Source organism: Hoplias malabaricus, chromosome 7 (assembly GCF_029633855.1).
Source record: "Hoplias malabaricus isolate fHopMal1 chromosome 7, fHopMal1.hap1, whole genome shotgun sequence".
Classification (NCBI taxonomy): domain Eukaryota; kingdom Metazoa; phylum Chordata; class Actinopteri; order Characiformes; family Erythrinidae; genus Hoplias; species Hoplias malabaricus.
Window position 1 is genome coordinate 32807666 of NC_089806.1, and position 18390 is coordinate 32826055.

The following is an 18390-nucleotide window of genomic DNA, read 5'->3' on the forward strand; positions in this document are numbered from 1 at the left end:
TTATTTGATATTCAATTTCACCTTTACCTTTACATACTGATATCAAATTTGAATAAATCTAAAACGTATCATCATTGATGCAAAGTACAGAATATTTCTCTTTGTGAAGGAATTTCTAAACATGAATGAGAATATGAGTGAGTAACAAACCAGTTTTATAAAGTACTTTTCAAATAAACCTTTTTACATATTGTCATCTCAAAGATATAGAGCTCCGATCCAATTCAAATGTTAAAACAATTATTAAAAGAATATATTTTTTTCTAGGCAAAGAGCGTTCATCAAATGGCTTCTTTGTCCCTCTCAAATATTTCATATTTTTAAACTTTCATTCATTCATTATCTGTAAACGCTTATCCAGTTCAGGGTCGCAGTGGGTCCAGAGCCTACCTGGAATCATTGGGCGCAAGGTAGGAATACACCCTGAAGGGGGCGCCAGTCCTTCACAGGGCAACACACACACTCACACCTATGGTCACTTTTGAGTCGCCAGTCCACCTACCAACGTGTATTTTTGGACTGTGGGAGGAAACCCATGCAGACACAGGGAGAACACACCAAACTCCTCACAGACAGTCACCCGGAGCGGGACTCGAACCCACAACCTCCAGGTCCCTGGAGCTGTGTGACTGCGACATTATCACTTTTGGTTCCATGAAGAACCGTTTTTGTTTAAGAAAGGCATGTGTGAAAAACCCTTTAATAATCCATCACTATGTGTAATCTATTAGCAAAATGTAATCATATTAGCAAAAATGGTCCTTTATGGAATCAAAAGTGGTTCTTCTCTGGCATTGCTCAAATAAACTTTTGTAGCACATTTTTTTAAAGAGTGTAAAATCTGATATAAAAATTTGTCAGTCATCAGAAAGCTTTTTTTTAACTGTTTGTGTAGTTTTCTCAGGCAAATTCTAGAGAAATTGAAACCTTCATGCTTCTTGTTCCTATCAGCATCACTGTAACTGAAGATCAGTGAATGAAACTGTTAACATGTTTAGAGTGTAAAGTTAGGGCAGTATTTTTGAACGTTTGTTGTAAAGGCTCTTAAAGCTGTATTGTAGGACAAGGAAAGCACGTGTATATATCATGCTTTTGACAACCTTGGACCTTGATGATGTTCATCTTTGGCGACGGAAGCACGTGTTGCCTGTGATGTCAGTGAATGTGGGCGGAACACTGCATTGACCCCCAATTCAGTCCAGCGCCAAATCAGTTCATACATGCAGCATCAAAAGAGAGATAAGTTACCCGTCAAAGGTAAGAACAAGACCATATTCTTTCGTTGTACATTAGATTTACCAGAACATAGTCGCTGGATTTTCGTGGTTATTTCAGCAAATATTACTCCACATTTCTGATCTGTTTCCCTGGCACTGTTTCATTGGCAGTTGTGTCCAGATACAGTAGCAGAGCCCAGTCCAGGGAGTCAAGACACATCTAGACTCCAGGCAGCGCCTAATGTATTTGTTCAGTTTGTACAGCGGTGGCATATTTCACCGGAAAGAACTGCAGTCAATTTTCCATTCATTCAATAATAAGACACTGTATAAATGGGCTGATATTCTTATACGTTTTGGTATAAGGTTAAATATCCTCGACTAAATGCATACACAATAATTCGATGCTTATTTGAGAAGATTTTTGTTAGCTTTGAATATTCTTTGTTAACGTATCGTTGCCGGTCCGTCGTGATTAACACTAAAGCTAACTTCACCGATGTCCCGGCCGACACCTTTCGATCCTTTTTAGCCATATAGAAGGCTCATCGTCACAGATTGAATGTAGAGCAATGAGACGAAGCATAGTTCTATTCATTTTTATAGGTAAAAACGCCAGTTTTTTTCGCGAAAGAGGCCGTAGCGTATTTCCTCGTAATATCAACACGAGCACGAGGACCCGCGGCGGTTAGAGCTCTCAGCAACTGACTAAGCTTGTATTTAGTAATGAATAAAAAACGTTTTAATCTAACCGTCTCCCATTTGAAACTGGGTTTTCAGTTCGACGTGTAATAATTTGTATGTAAATATATGTACAGTGGGATAATTCTATATGAATATAGAGACATTTATACGGATGTTAATTTGGTGAGGTCGAATGACATGCCCCTTCACCAGTAGTAACAGTCGCAGTCGGGATCCGTCTCAAATGGCTGTGTTCCCTATGTAGTGCACTTTATAAGTCATTAAATAACGGCTTCTGCAACCAAGCAGTGTATTATGGTAATGGGAATCCAGCCATAGCGTGGAAAAGAGTTTACTTAATGCTCTGTTTGATTGTAGAAGCCGTTATGTCTTGGCTTGCTGGGAGTACTACATAGGGAGCATCGGGAGCTATTTGAGACGAAGCCTCACGTACAAGCTCACAGGGATTTATATTGATTAATGGCCTGTGAGTGAAGCCAGCGTTGTCCTGAATTTAGCCATGATAACATGTGTGAAATCAGACAGTGTATGATTAGTTCTGCCAGTCCAGCCCATCCCCAAAAATACTGGATAGTGTTTACTTCAAGATTGCGCTTCCGCTGCGAAACAAACAAATGAAACTGTGTTTTATAACCCCTCTGACCCTAGAGTCCATAGGCTCATGTGCAGGGTGAGTTGTAAGAGATTATACAAGCTATTTATGTACTTTTGAGTTCACATTGGATGCACCTTTATTCATTATCTGTAATCACTTATCCAGTTCAGGGTCGTGGTGGGTCCAGAGCAACACACACTCACACATTCACACTTTTGAGTCTCCAATCCACCTACCAACTTGTATTTTTGGACTGTGGGAGGAAACTGGAGCACTCGAACCCACAACCTCCAGGTCCCTGGTGCTGTGTGACTGTGCTGCCCTTGGATGCACCTTGAATTAGTTTAATTAATATTACTCAGAAAAACATTTTATTCCTTGCTGTGATTGACCAGCTATTACAATTTCATATTTAGTTTAGAATTCATAAGGATATATTTTTGTATTCACAAAAGGATTTTAAGTACTAGATTAAATTAATTTCCTTTATAACAGGCCTCCCCAAAAGGTGGATTTTTAAAAGCAAACTAATTAGAACACATAATTATGTACATTACGCATTAAATGTTCTTGAGTGTTGTGATAATAGACGGATTCATCTAATCCAGGTAATACAGCAATGGTTACCCTTGACTGAGCCAGTCAAATAGAATGTTTACTCTATGTGTCCAGTTCACTGGAGATGAGAATGTTTTGGTATGAAATAAGGAAAACTAACACAAAGCAGAGCTTTTAAAGATGAACAGATGGAACCATTGATGTTGATAAATCCTGTAGCCTGTTCTAAATCAGTGTGTTTTACATTTTCCATAAGTATGGTTTTAATCAAATGTTCCACTGAGATGAAGCATAAATCTTGGGGTTTGGAAATTTTAGTCTCTGGCACTTACTGAATGTTAACTGCTATAGAAAGACTTGCTGAGGTATACACTTTGTTTCTCTTGAGGTTGGTTCAAGTAGATAAAACAATACAGAAACTATTAGTGCACTGCTCTGGATGCTTATAAATTTGCCAGTATAGTGGAACACTCAAATAATCTATCAAATGCAGATTAGATTCATAAGATGTAAGTGATTTTTAAAAAGTCATTATAAAAGTCCTTAAAAGGGTATTCCATATATATTTGTCTCATGATTCTTTCATTGAGTTAATCATCCATATATTTCCACCAGAAATACATTTTACTTTATGAAGTGAGCCATCGATTGTACTTGTCATTTTTAGCTTTTAAAACATTTGCTGCAGCCCTGAAAATCTGGTGAGCTACAATAATGATAGTTTGGTAGTATTAGCATTCATATATGTAATTTAGCACTGAGACATAATAACATGTTTAGCAGATTTTTAAGCTTTATATTTCAAATTAGCATGGATATTTAAATATACATGAACACATACATGTACATATATATATACATGTACACATTCATACTTTTTAGTTTTACTGGGCATAAGAGATGTGTGCATTTTATTTATTGTGTACTGTTGAGGGATAAGCAACTGAAATTTGATCTCATGTTAAGGTAATTAAAGAAATATTTCAAAGCAAATATACCAAATAGGTCAATGTAAATTACTATTCTATAGGCAGTGTTGGGGCCTACAGAAGTAGAGTAGAATAGGGCCTTTGTTGTTGTTGTTGTTACTACTCGGGCTTTGGCACTGCAGAAACTGCACTATGGACCCATTCTGCAGATGGACCCAAAACCAGCCTGACCCCAATACCTTGATTTCTATATTGTTTAGAGAATTTTTAATCATTATATGATTATATATGTATGATTTGTTTAAATATGCAGATATTTAATACCATAAAAAACAATATTTGTTTTAAAATTTTCAGACCCTTTTATATTACATAACTGTACATTTTCCCTGTTTATCTCCAATGTTTTCAAGTAAAGTGCTGTGTGAGTTGTCTAATTGCTATTCTCTAACACTGGCTGCTCTCCCACTCTCAGAATGGCCCTAACGCATGCACACCCTAGATTTTTAAATAGCAACAAAATGATGTACTAAAGATCTGCTTGTTGTAAAGTTTGATTACAGTGCCGTTAATGGGATACAAAAGGTGCAGTAAAGTTGTGAGAAAAAAAAACACACACACACATTTATTGTTGGACTGGTTCTGCCCCTCAGACCTGTATCATGGATGGTGGTGGATTTGTCTGGATTTTGCCATCCCTGGAGCAGCAGACATTTACTGTATGATTACCACTGTCAGGGTACATCGTGCACTAAGATGGTGGGGCATCGCTGCTCATAGTGGATGACTCATAAGCTGTCTTTAATGGCTCAGATTACGTTCGTTGCATGGCTTGATCACAAGGACTTAGGAAAATCAAACAGACACAATGCTGGGGCCTTATACCTCGGTTTGATCGGCAGGAACCTTGTGACCACAGATAAACAGGTTCCAGCTTTGTGTGTATGTGTGTGCTTCAAGCGTACCTGTAATGAGGCTCTTTTGTATTTAAGGCTTTTATCTCCTGCATGGAAATGACATTTGAAGAACTACAGCTCACTATCTGTTAGATATCTGTCTGTGTTTTATGTTTATCTTAACCAACAGGCAGAATATTGATTTGGACCAGGGGCATTTAATTTGGCTGCAGTTGTCAGTCATCATTTTCCAGCATTACATGATCATGTGAAGCAATCAGTGTGATTATATTAGTGCAATATGTGCAATAAACCAAGAAAATTTGAGCTTCACAACTTTATAACTAAGATAAGAGTTAGATTTTTACATATGTGTAATAATTTTATGTGAGTGTCCTTTATTTTCATATGCCTTGAAAGAACAAACAGTACATAATATTATATTTGCTGGGTAATGCTCTGTGCCTTGTAGAGGTAGATGCTAGTGGAAGTACATAAATTACCCTGATGTAAGAACAGTTGATATATATATACTTTTTTTTATAATAAATGAAGTTGTAAATGTTGTTTAAAACAAAACAAAACCAAAAAACCTTCTAATGAAATTTACAAAAAAGTAAGTTGAAAGTTACAGAGCAAATAAAATAGGAACTAGACATTTTTAAAAGGTACCTCACAGAATTATGATATTTTATATATTGTATTAGATTTGCAGTATGATTTTTAGGTATTAAATAAAAACATTTGTTAAAATCCATTTAGAAAAGAGTAGCAGGCCTGCACTTTCCAGGGTTTACTACTATTTTACCATTGTCAGCAATACCCAGAGATAGGGCTGAGCAGTTAATTGAATATTGATTGAAATCGACATTCAGAACATCTAATTGACATAATCATGTCTATATCGATTATAATCATATGTTTTTTTTATTCTGTTATGTCCTCACTGTGTGTTCATGTACTGTCCTTTTAATACCCCATTACCAAGCTGTAGTCACGTGATTCTGCCTCTATCTGCGACATGATGGAGAACATAAACGCAGAGGCCGATCAAGCAAATTGAGCAGCTTGTACCAAAAGAAAGCACAGCGTCTGTGGTTTGGACATGCTGTGTTTTGACTATAATCAAGATGACACTGAACAAAAAGAAGTCAATTGGTAACACTGAGAAAATCGACCAAAGCACAATCACACACCAAATATAAACAGTACTCAGAAAACAAGAGAGTAAAAAGCTCCCAGTGACATTTGAAAAATATCCCAGCTTTAATATGGGAGCATGTTTGCAGTACAAGACTCATCATGGTACTATGTGTGTCAAAAATACAAAAAAATTGTTCATTAATCATAATTGTGGTAAAATGTAAAATTAATTGTTATTGATTTGTGCTCATATCTCCCAGCACTACTCAGAGAGCATGTAAGTTCTGGATGTTATGTGTAATAAGTGGACATTATGAAGATGCCAAGTAATGTCAAATATGAAGACACTGAGGTTAAAAAAAAACAGAGAGAGAGAGCGAGAGAGACAGATATCGATGGAATTCTAGTTTAATAATCAGTTGTGTGTCAAGATTAACATGTTAGCCTTGGTGAAAACCTTAATTTATATCTTAAAATTGTAGGGTGAAAAAAAAAAATGAAAGTCCAAGTGTTTCACCAAATCTGATCTAATCTGATTATGACAAGAAAGGTTGGCTCAGAGAACCTTAACTTGAATTGTTTTACCTTTCTAGATTCTTTGTTTCCCAGGAATGTTATTGCCCAAGCTGAAGAGCAGCTTAAACAGAAGCCAGATCAAAGTGGACGATAACTAGAGTACTGTACTCGTGTGTTTCAAAGCAGGTGTTTAATTTGGTCTGTAAATGGTTAGAAGTAATATCACATTTTAAAACTGCTGTCAAAACTGGATTAGGTTTTTATTTCAAAAAGTCATGTCCTGAACTATATTCAATTGATTTTTTTTTGTCTTATTAATGGTCAGTGTTTCCAAAGTACATGAAGTCATCTACATTCAAACCTTCAAGCGGCAATGCATTGTTGCTGGCTTCTCTATGACTAGAAGAAGCAACTACCCAGACATCACTAGAGGGTGGATCAACGTAAACCTCACTGTGAATTTTAAACCAGTGCCTTTCATTCATTATCTGTAACCGGTGATAATGTCACGCTGGGTCATCTGTAACCGGTGATAACCGGTCGCGGTGGGTCCAGAGCCTACCCGGAATCATTGGGCGCAAGGCGGGAATACACCCTGGAGGGGTCGCCAGTCCTTCACAGGGCAACACACACTCACATATTCACTCACACACTCTTTTTGAGTCACCAATCCATCTACCAACATGTGTTTTTGGACTGTGGGAGGAAACCGGAGGAAACCCACGGGGAGAACACACCAACTCCTCACAGACAGTCATCCGGATCGGGAATCGAACCCACAACCTCTAGGCCCCTGGAGCTGTGTGACTGTGACACTACCTGCTGCGCCACCGTGCTGCCCCACCAGTGCCTTTGACATCAGTTACTACATCTCCCACTAACTCCTCCTCCACTAGTCAGTAACACGTTTCACCTCAGCCCTCTAAGCCAGGCCAGTATATTTACCATACAGCGCTGTAAAAAACTGTCACTATGGTGGTACCTTCAGAGGAACATACATTCTATATTAATTGTACATTTTAAAATTGAGTTAATTTCATACACTCTATTTAATCTCCAGGACTTACATTCTGTTCTCTTAATTTACACACTTCTGTATTGAAGGATTACAGATATCCCCCTCTCCTTCTGTAGAAGAGAAAGTAATGTACCTTTCGGGAACGCAACTGTACATTTACACTGTGTGTTCATTTTTAGTAACCAATATTGTACCTTGTACCTTTTTTTTTCTTCTGAGAGTACTGTAGGCTACCTGCATTGTTTGATGCCTAGACCAAATTACTTGGATTTGTGAACTCTCTAGTTTTAGTGAGGACCCTGGCTGCAGCTTTTTGCACTAGTTGAAGTTTACTTAAATTGTTGCTGATGTATCCTGACAGTAGTATGTTACAATAGTCAATCCTTGAAGTAATAAAGGCATGTACTAATTTTTCTGCGTCCTGCAGGGACAAGGCATTTCTAATCTTGGCTATGTTGCGAAGATGTAAAAAAGCTGTCCTAGTGATAACTGCCTATGTGTTGATCAAATGATAAATCCAGGTCAATTATGACACCAAGATTATTTGCTGCTGAACCAGATTACCTGGAACGTCAGCAAGATATTAAATTAAATCTGATCATTTACTTGTTGCAACCTTTGGACCTAAAAGCAGGACCTCTTTTTTGTTGCTGTTTAGATGGAGGAAGTTACGCAACATCCAGCCTTTCATGTCTTTTACACAGTCGTCTATTTTCTTTAATCTTTGTTTTTCATCAGGCTTGGCTGAAATATAAAATTGCATGTCGTCTGCGTAACAGTGAAAGTTAATGTCATGGTTTCTTATAACTGTGCCTAGCGGTAACATGTATAATGTAAATAATAATGGTCATGAGTACTAACAGTACTTCAATATGTGCAAATGTGGTCAGAAAATGTTGTCATGATAACAAAATGAGATGTCAGATTGTGTACTTAAGGGAAAAACATAAACTGTGGGGTTGTGGGCTTTTCTCCTACAGTCCAAAAAACAATAACACACGTTACGTTGGCTATTCAAAAGTGTCCTTAGGTGCTTGTATGAATTTGTGAGTTGTGACGGACTGACACCCCATCCAGAGTGTGTTCATGCCTTGTGCCAAATTATTCTGGGTAGACTCTGTACCCAGTGCAACCCTGAATAGGATAAAGCAGTTACATTTAATAAATAAAGGATTCTTTCAGCACTACATCTGATGGTTGGTAATTTGTCTTTAGGGGTTTTATGGGAAAAGGCTTGAAAGGTGATATTATACCTCCTTTTCCACAAGTGAACACAGACCCCTGGGGTCTTAATAACCACTGTTTTTAATCAGTACACTTATTTCTCTGCACTTGTCGGTTTTGCTCTGTTTAAACTTTGACGTCTCATGTAAACCTGGGTCCAGTGACTTTTCTAAAGAGCATGTACTGTATGCAAGATATAGCACAAAATTTTATCCCATGTTTTCAGACCTAAGCAGCCCACCAGAACTGAATAATTTGTTTTATTTCACAGTGTGTTGCTATGCTACACCAGATATCTAAATGAATGTGCTAATGTTGCTGGGGTTTTTTTTATTTATTTTTTTTTTTTTGTCATTATATGATCCCTTTTTAAGACATTTTTCCTGATAATTTGAAAATTGCACTGTTCAAAAATGATTCATGTTTAAGTTGGTTATTTCAGATGGTTGGTTACACCTACAATAAATGTATCTTTCTGGAGTTTGTTTGTTTTCAAAGCTTGAGGATTAGCCTAGCATTTAACTATTTTAAAGGAAGAGGCTTTAGGAGCAAATACTTTTGGGGGAAAAAAGTCATTTCTGAAGGTAGGAGTAGATTTCTCATGAGCACAGTCACATGATGCTGAATTTAATAATATGCATTGCGTCTCACAAGACCAGTGGCATTCCTTCTCTGCTTTTGTGTGGAGCTGTAATAAACCAGATCCCACAGCCTGTTGTCTGTGAATGGCATCATGGTGCTTTGTAGGTCAGCTATGAAGTGCATTGTGTTGGGTTTTCTTTAGATTAGCAGCTAAATGCCATTAGTTATGATTGCCCTGTCAACATCAATTCTCAGCTTTTTTTAAATCTCTTCCCCAGTTCATTTTTCCCAATGCTTCACACTTTATGATCTGTTTGAGTGCTTGGGGCGGTTCATGTTAATTGTAAATAAAGGCTATGTGCAATGTGTACATTTTTTGGGGGGGAATGGGAATTACCTAAATAAGCCATAATAGAAACGGGTCATGTTTTACATTCCTGCCCTTGAACTAAATTATTTAGTTTAATTATTTAAACTGAATAATTAAGTAATATTTTATATTCTTGAACATTGCCAACAGTCTTTGTGTCAGTTTTAGTCAGTTAAATAATATTGGCACTCCTCAAGGCTAATTAAACCTTTGTGTAAACATCTGGCAAAATAAACGTAGTATTTTCATTTTAAATGCTGTTAAAACTAAGGTTCTGTACAAGCTGCTCTCATTATTGTTCCCCACCCTCCTCCAGTTGGTCGTCCTCTGTGAGAAACGCCTTGTTCCTGCCCCGTTAAACATCCAGAGAGGGAGGCTAACCCTTTTAGATCACACATCACTCTACACAGTGAGGTACCTCTGCTATCAGCACCGGAGGCTGTAGGTACTACTGCATATCTAGTGCTTTCTCTCCTTTTTCTGCCTCTTTTTCATGATCTTTTGACTAATATCTGAATGTTATATTTCTAAACTTGTCAGTTTAGTGATGTTTGTTTTAGTGTCAAAAAGGAGCTCAGAGTAGATATATTATTGTCTAGATATGCCATGTCATGTTGCATGCAATTTGAACCTGTTATTTAAGAATGTGGTCGTTTTCTAAGCCCAGTAGTGACTGTAGCTATATTAAGGTTAGATCTTGGATTGAAATTGAAAAATAGAACTTTGCTCAGCCTATTTTTACATGACCTTAAATGACTTACTTTAATATAGCATATTTCTTCCTTTGAAACATCGTTTCTAAAGGAAAACATTGAGTTTGAGTGTGGGGTATCAAGGCATTTATCAGCAATGGAACTGTTTGCATGGTTCCTTATTAACCCTTGTTGATTTTGGTCATACTTGCCTGAGAGGGGTCATTGTGTTAAGGGTTAATAGACTACCCACAAGCAGTCTCAAAATATAATTTGGAGCCGGATTATGTAAGGCTTCAGTTGTGTCAGCAGGATACCAATCTAACAATATCTTTTGGCTTGAATGTGGTGTAAATTAATTTATAAGCCTTGTGGTTTAGTATGATTAAGGTCATGACCACTTTATTGAATATTAAAATCTCAAAGTTTGATCTAGTAATTCTGTTACTTTGTTGCTGTTCTTTTCTTCTGAGGTGGATCATTAACCCCAGTGTGTTTCAATGCTTTACAGTGAGGTGTCCATGGACACTCATTTCCTGGTATTCTAAGCTTCTTTGGTCGCCCCTGCTGCCACCAACCCACTGCATCATGGGGGACGTAGTCCAGATGCACTTCACCACCGTGGACTACGTGATCTTCGCTTTGCTGCTGGTGGCGTCCACAGGTATTGGCCTGTTCTATGCATTCTCGGGGGGCCGCCAGAGGACCACACAAGAATTTCTGCTGGCTGACCGCAGCATGAGCTGCCTTCCCGTGTCCCTCTCGCTTCTGGCCACCTTCCAGTCAGCCGTGGCCATCCTGGGCGCACCCTCAGAAATCTATGCTCATGGCACACAGTACTGGTTCCTGGGCTGCTCCTACTTCTTGGGGCTGCTCATTCCCGCACACATCTTCATCCCGGTCTTTTACCGCTTACGCCTTTCCAGTGCCTATCAGGTTGGTAGTATACTTCCCTGCACACACAAATGGAATAATGTATATTGTCAGTGTCCAAAGAAAACATTATTTTAATATATAATTAATAGATATAAAAACAAAAAATCATAAAAATGTGTATAAAATATGTGATAATGTTAGCTGCATTTCAAATTTCACTGTAGGTGAAGAAAATTAACTAGTTTAGCTTCACTGTTTCATTGAAAATCATGGTGCCATGGTACTTCTTCTTGCTAAATGGTTAGCCTGTAGTTTCTTACCTAGCAAGCTATAAGATGACAGCAATAAGGGCTTTGTTCACCTGTTTTGGGAGGTTTGAAAAGGAGATTACATCAGATGTATATGTAATACCTCCCAAGGTTGCCCTATAATTCTGGGGCTTTTGCTTCTGAAGTCGGCATTAATGTTGACTCATCCCCTCACCATTCCAAGAGGTCATATAACCAACTTAATTTATGCTAGTTTACTAATAGTACAACCCTTATGAGACTGGTTGGGATTCCCTTAATAAAATGACAAAGCCCTTTATAAAAACAATGTTTAAAAAAGAGTAAAAATAGCTTTCCAACTAAAATGTAAATAAAATATCAGTGAAAAAACACTAGTAGATGTGGCACAAACTTTAGCAATTGCATAATTTTGGGAAGCAGAATGTGAGATTCATGAAAATGATAATGTCTACTAACATTACTATATACTATACAAGTGCACTGGTAAATTTATGTCCCAAATAGTATACTGCATAGTGAAAAGAGCAGCGTTGCTATGGTAATTCAAAGAATTGCCCTTATAAATTGCTGAACTGTTTGCAAATCCCACACAGTCAGCTTCTGTGAAAGAGAATATGTAAGACGATGCTGACCAAACAAGTCATGCCAGTCATATTCATACTGCATTTCAGATTTAGGTTTTAAAGTTTTCTGAGTTTTGGTGCATAGTTGCTGCCCTTGCCTCCCCTCTCCTAGGAGAAGTTAACTGTTCTGAAAGTAAATGCATTCTCACACATCTAATTTACCATGTGGGTGAAAGTGCACGAATATGACGTCAGCAACAAAGTCTAACCTTGTTCTTTTTTCTGTGACTTATCAGTATCTGGAGCTTCGCTTCAATAAAACTGTACGGATATTTGGCACAGTGACCTTCATCTTTCAGATGGTGAGTCTAGTTTGGTCTGGGTGAAAGTCTGGAGCCAGAAAGTATAATTCTGTTGTTATCTGAACTTTAACAGTTGCATAAACATTGATCCTTTTGGAAGCTCATATTCTACAGCAATATTTTTCTTGTCTCAGCTTAGGTTTGGCCTCTTTCAACATGAGCACAAGTGTAAAAATATGTTTTTATCTCCTTAGTTCTCACTGAAAACAGTAATATTTTGTTCACCGTTGTAATACTGAGGATGCTTTTATAAAGGTATTGGAATGACACGGCAGGAATTTCACTCTGTTATTGTTTATCTAACCTTTAACACATGGATGTTTTCTTTAAAGTAACTGAATGGTTTTTGATTTCATGTTGAATGTTTTGTCCCTGTAGGTAATCTACATGGGAGTGGTCCTTTATGCCCCTGCCCTTGCACTGAATGCAGGTAAAAGTGCCTATACATGTACTTTATGTTCAAATATTTGTGGACATCTAATGATTGATTTCTGTTATATGGCACACATTGAGGACACGTGTTTAACAGTGTACACAAAGTTTATATTATCTCCATAGAAAACAATGGCAGTAGAGTAGGATTCCCCTCAGGCAGCTACACATGAATTTACTTTACTGCAACAAGAGAGGGGGGGACATAAAAATATTTAGTTTGTGTATTATCAGGTGTCTTTAAACTTTTGGCCACAGAGTGTAGCTTACTTAAGAATAATACACCCTGGAATGCTAAGTGAATAAGTGAGAAAATAATCTGTTCTGAATGGTGCTATTACATTTACATGCCTAGAAATTCTAGCTTGAGCGAAGCATTCCTTTAGCACAGGGGTTCTTAACCTGGGGGTCCTGACATAATCCCAGGAAGGGGGGTCGTGAGAGTGATGCCCTTTTCATATATGAACCCAGCAAAATGGAAAAATCCTATCCGGAGCCATTTCACTGTATCACACAGACTCATTCACCGTTCTACTCGACTCTTCAACTCTTCAAGCTTGATTCAGATTCACACCTGCGTGTTAACGGTTTGCACATCTAGATCTGTTTTAAAATAAAGCGCTTTTTAGAAGGTGGCTGTGAAAGGGAAAAAAATGAAATAACTATAGCAAGTAGTATGGTTTTATGCAGACAAGTGATAATGCAGGCCCAGCCATCACCATATAAATGGGTAAACTTAATTATTGAATTATTATTATATTACTATTCGAATGCAGTACCTTTTAATCATGTGTGTTGGAGGGCGGGGATTGAATGGGGTGGGGGTCGTGAAATATTTTTAACCCTAAAGGAGTTGCACTGTGAAAACGTTTAAGAACTTCTGCTTTAGCACAATCGATGTTCATGCCTGTGTTTAAGAACAGTGACTACCCTGCACATTTTAGTGGTTTCCCGGCTTTAACACACCCACTGCATCCCTAAAAAGACTTGTTTGTTAACTGATGATTAGTTGAATCAGGTGTGTGTTGTGAAAGGAAAACTATATATGCAGAGCAGGGTGTCTCAAAGACCAGGGCCGAGAAACTCTAAACTAATTTTCTCTAGTTTGTGTGTTGCAGTTACTGGTTTTGACCTCTGGGGAGCAGTCCTGGCAATGGGCCTTGTGTGCACGCTTTACACAACGCTGGTAAGGTTGATGTTAATTATCTTTTAATTACTCAACACATAATACAGTTATCCTGTAAGCTGTGATAGAGTATGGGTTTGTCTTTGATATTTGATTTGACACTGCAATGTTTCTTGTTTGAAATCTGTCTGACCTGCTGTCCCATGACTGCAAATGTCTGTCTTATGCCAGGGTGGGTTGAAAGCTGTGATCTGGACAGACGTGTTTCAGACAATCGTGATGTTTGCCGGGCAGCTGGCAGTGATTGTGGTGGGTGCCCATCAGGCAGGGGGCATTGGTGAGGTGTGGAAAAAAGCACAGAACGGCAGCCGCATTTCTGGACTGGAGTGAGTAGGAAACACATCAGAGGAGACGATCAGTCTCTTCTGCTTTTATAGATTATTTTCTGTCCGTTGAGATTCACATGTGATGCTAAATGCTGCATAGAATGGAAGGCATGTAGACATGGGGGGGGTTATCAATGACCCTTGTCACCTGTTTACACATGTAATTCTCACTCACATAAAAAAAATAATAAGAAGAAGAATCCTCCTCAAGTACATGGTTCTCTCACACACATTGTATTTACAACAATAACCCTTTGCAAGAGTAGTGCGATTGCAGTGTTCTTTCTCTGTTTTATCTGTAGCTTATTCAACATTATGGGTTTTTGCTTTTTGATCGACCATACAGACTGAATCCTGACCCTCTGGAGAGACACACATTCTGGACACTGGGTGTAGGAGGAATATTCCTCATGCTGGCTCTATATGGAGTGAACCAAGCTCAGGTTCAGAGATACCTCAGCTCCCGCACTGAGAAAGAAGCCATCATGTCAGTAATTACTGCCATTAATGATCTATTAGTTTATTATTTATTACTGCAGAATTCTGTTTTTTTTTTATATGTTTGAGTTCAGTATAGTCTTCACTACTCCTAAAATGTGAAATGTATTGTTTTTTTTCTGAAAATTTATGAATATTGGACCTGTACTGTGTATAATTTTAAGTAAAGTTATGTTATGTTCAGAGCATAACAAACATTCAAGCACAGTTAAAATAATGTACCTAATTCATACATTTTAGCATCAACCTCTATGTTTGCCTGGGAACCATCAGCTTATTCTTTAAACAATAACATGGGAGATTATAGAAAATACAGTTTAAATCCTAGTTGAACACTTACCCATGTTTCTTCTTGGTAGGTCCTGCTACGTGGTTTTTCCCTGCCAACAGATTGTCCTAGCACTCGGCTGTCTGATGGGACTGGTCATGTATGCCCGTTATGGAGAGGACAGCCCTCTAGACAAGGGCTATGTCAAAACCAATGATCAGGTATGAGTTTTGCTTACATTTATATTTTTGATTGTTGTCTTTAATCTGTTGGATTATTTAATTATTCTGACTAAAGAATTAATAAATTTCATCATCATTTATTGCGGCTAGGAAAATACAAAAAATGACAAACAATAATATAAGCCTGAAGAGGCAGTTCAGGTGGCATGGGTGTTCTTGACTGATACATGAAACATTTGATTTTTGAGGGAAGATTGGTGCTAGATTTATAAATAACCTCATGAGTTAATAAGATGAAACAAAGAGCTGCACTATTGGATACTGATGAAAACATATAATCTTATCTAAGCTCATTTGTCTTCAACGGATAATGTCGCAAAATGTTTTGGAGGAAAATATATTTTCATTTTAAAGGATCTAGTTAACATCATTTAGAATAACTTATTTATGTGACGGATAAAGGGGTCTTAATAAGAAGTCTGTGACATGCTTTGATCAAAATCAAATAATACAGCATCATTTACCCCCTGTCTAAAGCCCTGTCCAATGCTTAAGATTAAATACACTATATTGCCAAAAGTATTCATTCACCCATCCATATAATTGAATTCAGGTTTTCCAATCATTTCCATGGCCACAGGTTAAATAAACCTAGCACATAGGCATGCAGACTGCTTCTGCAAACGTTTGTAAAGGAATAGGATGTTCTCAGGAGCTTGGTGAATCCCAGCATGTTACTGTGATGACATTTCCATGCTACTAAATATTCAAAAGACAACTGTCAGTGGTATTATAACAAAGTGGAAGTGATTGGGAATGACAGAATCTCAGCCACGAAGTGTTAGGTCATTTAAAATGACAGAGCGAGGTCAGCAGATGCTGAGGGGCATAGTGTGCAGAAATTGGTAACTTTATGCAGCGTCAATCACTACAGACCTCCAAACTTCATGTGGCCTTCGCATTAGCTGAAGAATGAGATTTTAGAGAGACATAGAGATCTTCATAGAATGGGTTTCCATGGCTGAGCAGCTGCAGCCAAGCCTTGCATCACAAAGTGGACTGCAGAGTGTCTGATGCAGTGGTGTAAAGTACGCCATCACTGAACTATAGAGCAGTAAAGACGTGTTCTCTGGAGTGATGAATCACACATTACTACCTGACTATCCAATGGACTGAGATTGGCAGTTGCCAAGAGAATGATACTTGTCTGACTGCATTGTGCCAAGTGTAACGTTTAGTGAAGGGCGATTATGGTGTGGGGTTGTTTTTGAGGAGTTGGGAAAGGAACTCTTAATGCTTCAGCATAATGAGATTTTGGGCAGTTCATGCTCCCAACTTTGTGGGAACAGTTTGGTGATGGCCCTTTCCTGTTCCAACATGAGAAGATCCATGTCTTTATGGATGAGTGAATTTGGCATGGAAGAACTTTACTGGCCTGCACAGAGACCTGACTTCAACCCGATAGAGTGCCTTTGGGATTAATTAGAGTGGACAATGTGAGACAGACCTTCTTGTCCAACATCAGTGTCTGACATTACAAATGTGATTCTGGAATAATGGTCATAAACACTCCTAAGCCTTGTGGAAAGGCTTCCCAAAAGAGCCGAAGCTGTTATAGCAGCAAAGGGTGAGCTGATATCATACCATATGGATTAAGAATGGGATGTCACTCAAATTTATGTGTACAAAGGCAGACGAGAGAATACTTTTGGCAAATTAGTGTATGTTTACTCCAAAAGTGAGTTGCCCAGTAGTAATTGCTAGGTTATAGTCACTTTCACTTTGTTCTCTTTCTTCTCTGTTTTCATTTTCACATTGTTTTAGATGGTGATGTTATATATATATATATATATATATATATATATATATATATATATATATATATATATATATATCTCCATATATTAGAATAATGACTTAAGTATTCGAGTACTGGCAACCTTAATGGGTTAACTGATTATTAAACTCACTGCACACATCTCTGGTCATGATGTATGCTCCTTGTAAACAGCTGGAATCTATTGTCATATCTCCAATCTCATCGCTATAGATGGTGTTGTATTTTGTGATGGACGTGCTAAAAGACCTTCCTGGTTTGCCTGGACTTTTTGTTGCCTGCCTGTTCAGTGGAGCTCTTAGGTAACCACCGAGGCCACTGTTAAGACCCCTCTAGGGCAGTAGTATGAATAGATACATAGTTGCATTCATGGCTCAGTACTAATACATCTGCTTTCTCTTTATTGGAATTGAAGCACAATCTCATCTGCCTTTAACTCTCTGGCGACGGTTACCATGGAGGACCTGATCAAGCCCCATTATCCAGGCATGACAGAGGCTCGAGCCACCCTGCTGTCCAAAGGCCTAGGTGAGTTGTGCATTCTAACTCCTGTCCATTATGGGACAGTATTCGTTGACCATGGAATTGCATTGCAAATACAAAATACAGTTACTAAGTGAAGGATTGCTGGAGATATATAATTGATTTATTTGATTTCCACCTTATTCAGTCTTTTATTTCAGGTTATTTTTCTTTTTTTCCTCAATCCTTTGTTTGTTGTAGCTCTTGGCTATGGGCTGGTGTGTCTGGCTATGGCCTACATCGCCTCTCTAATGGGCTCTGTGCTGCAGGTGAGTCACAGAGTTTTAGGATTTTTTATGATGTTTTGAAATAGAGGTAGAATGTGTGATGTGTTCTTTCCAACCACTTCAGATAGTGGAAAATGCATCTCTCTCATATCACATCTTTTACTTTTCTCTTGCTCTCTGCTGTCTTCATTTCTTATTACCCTTCAGGCAGCACTTAGTATCTTTGGAATGGTTGGTGGTCCTCTTCTTGGCGTCTTCTGTCTTGGTATGTTCTTCCCTTGGGCCAACTCCATTGTAAGTATATTATGATATGTTATATAATAATTTAATTTGAATCTGTGGATGCACTGATGAACTGTAATCTGATAGAGTGTGT

The 18390-nt window shown here is 38.1% G+C and overlaps 1 protein-coding gene across 1 annotated transcript in view; it reads left to right on the forward strand.

The window, feature by feature from the left end:
* Positions 1 to 1148: 1148 nt before the first annotated feature.
* The window catches only part of slc5a6a (solute carrier family 5 member 6a), a 24316-nt gene continuing 7074 nt past the window's right edge, over positions 1149 to 18390 (forward strand). The window contains exons 1-13 of the mRNA XM_066677870.1: positions 1149 to 1257; positions 10070 to 10198; positions 10957 to 11381; positions 12471 to 12536; positions 12915 to 12966; positions 14087 to 14154; positions 14326 to 14480; positions 14827 to 14967; positions 15338 to 15467; positions 17479 to 17567; positions 17681 to 17793; positions 17989 to 18056; positions 18222 to 18312. Coding sequence (XP_066533967.1) covers positions 11034 to 11381; positions 12471 to 12536; positions 12915 to 12966; positions 14087 to 14154; positions 14326 to 14480; positions 14827 to 14967; positions 15338 to 15467; positions 17479 to 17567; positions 17681 to 17793; positions 17989 to 18056; positions 18222 to 18312 — 1321 coding nt within the window. The 5' untranslated portion in view covers positions 1149 to 1257; positions 10070 to 10198; positions 10957 to 11033. The remainder of the gene's footprint in view (positions 1258 to 10069; positions 10199 to 10956; positions 11382 to 12470; positions 12537 to 12914; positions 12967 to 14086; positions 14155 to 14325; positions 14481 to 14826; positions 14968 to 15337; positions 15468 to 17478; positions 17568 to 17680; positions 17794 to 17988; positions 18057 to 18221; positions 18313 to 18390) is intronic.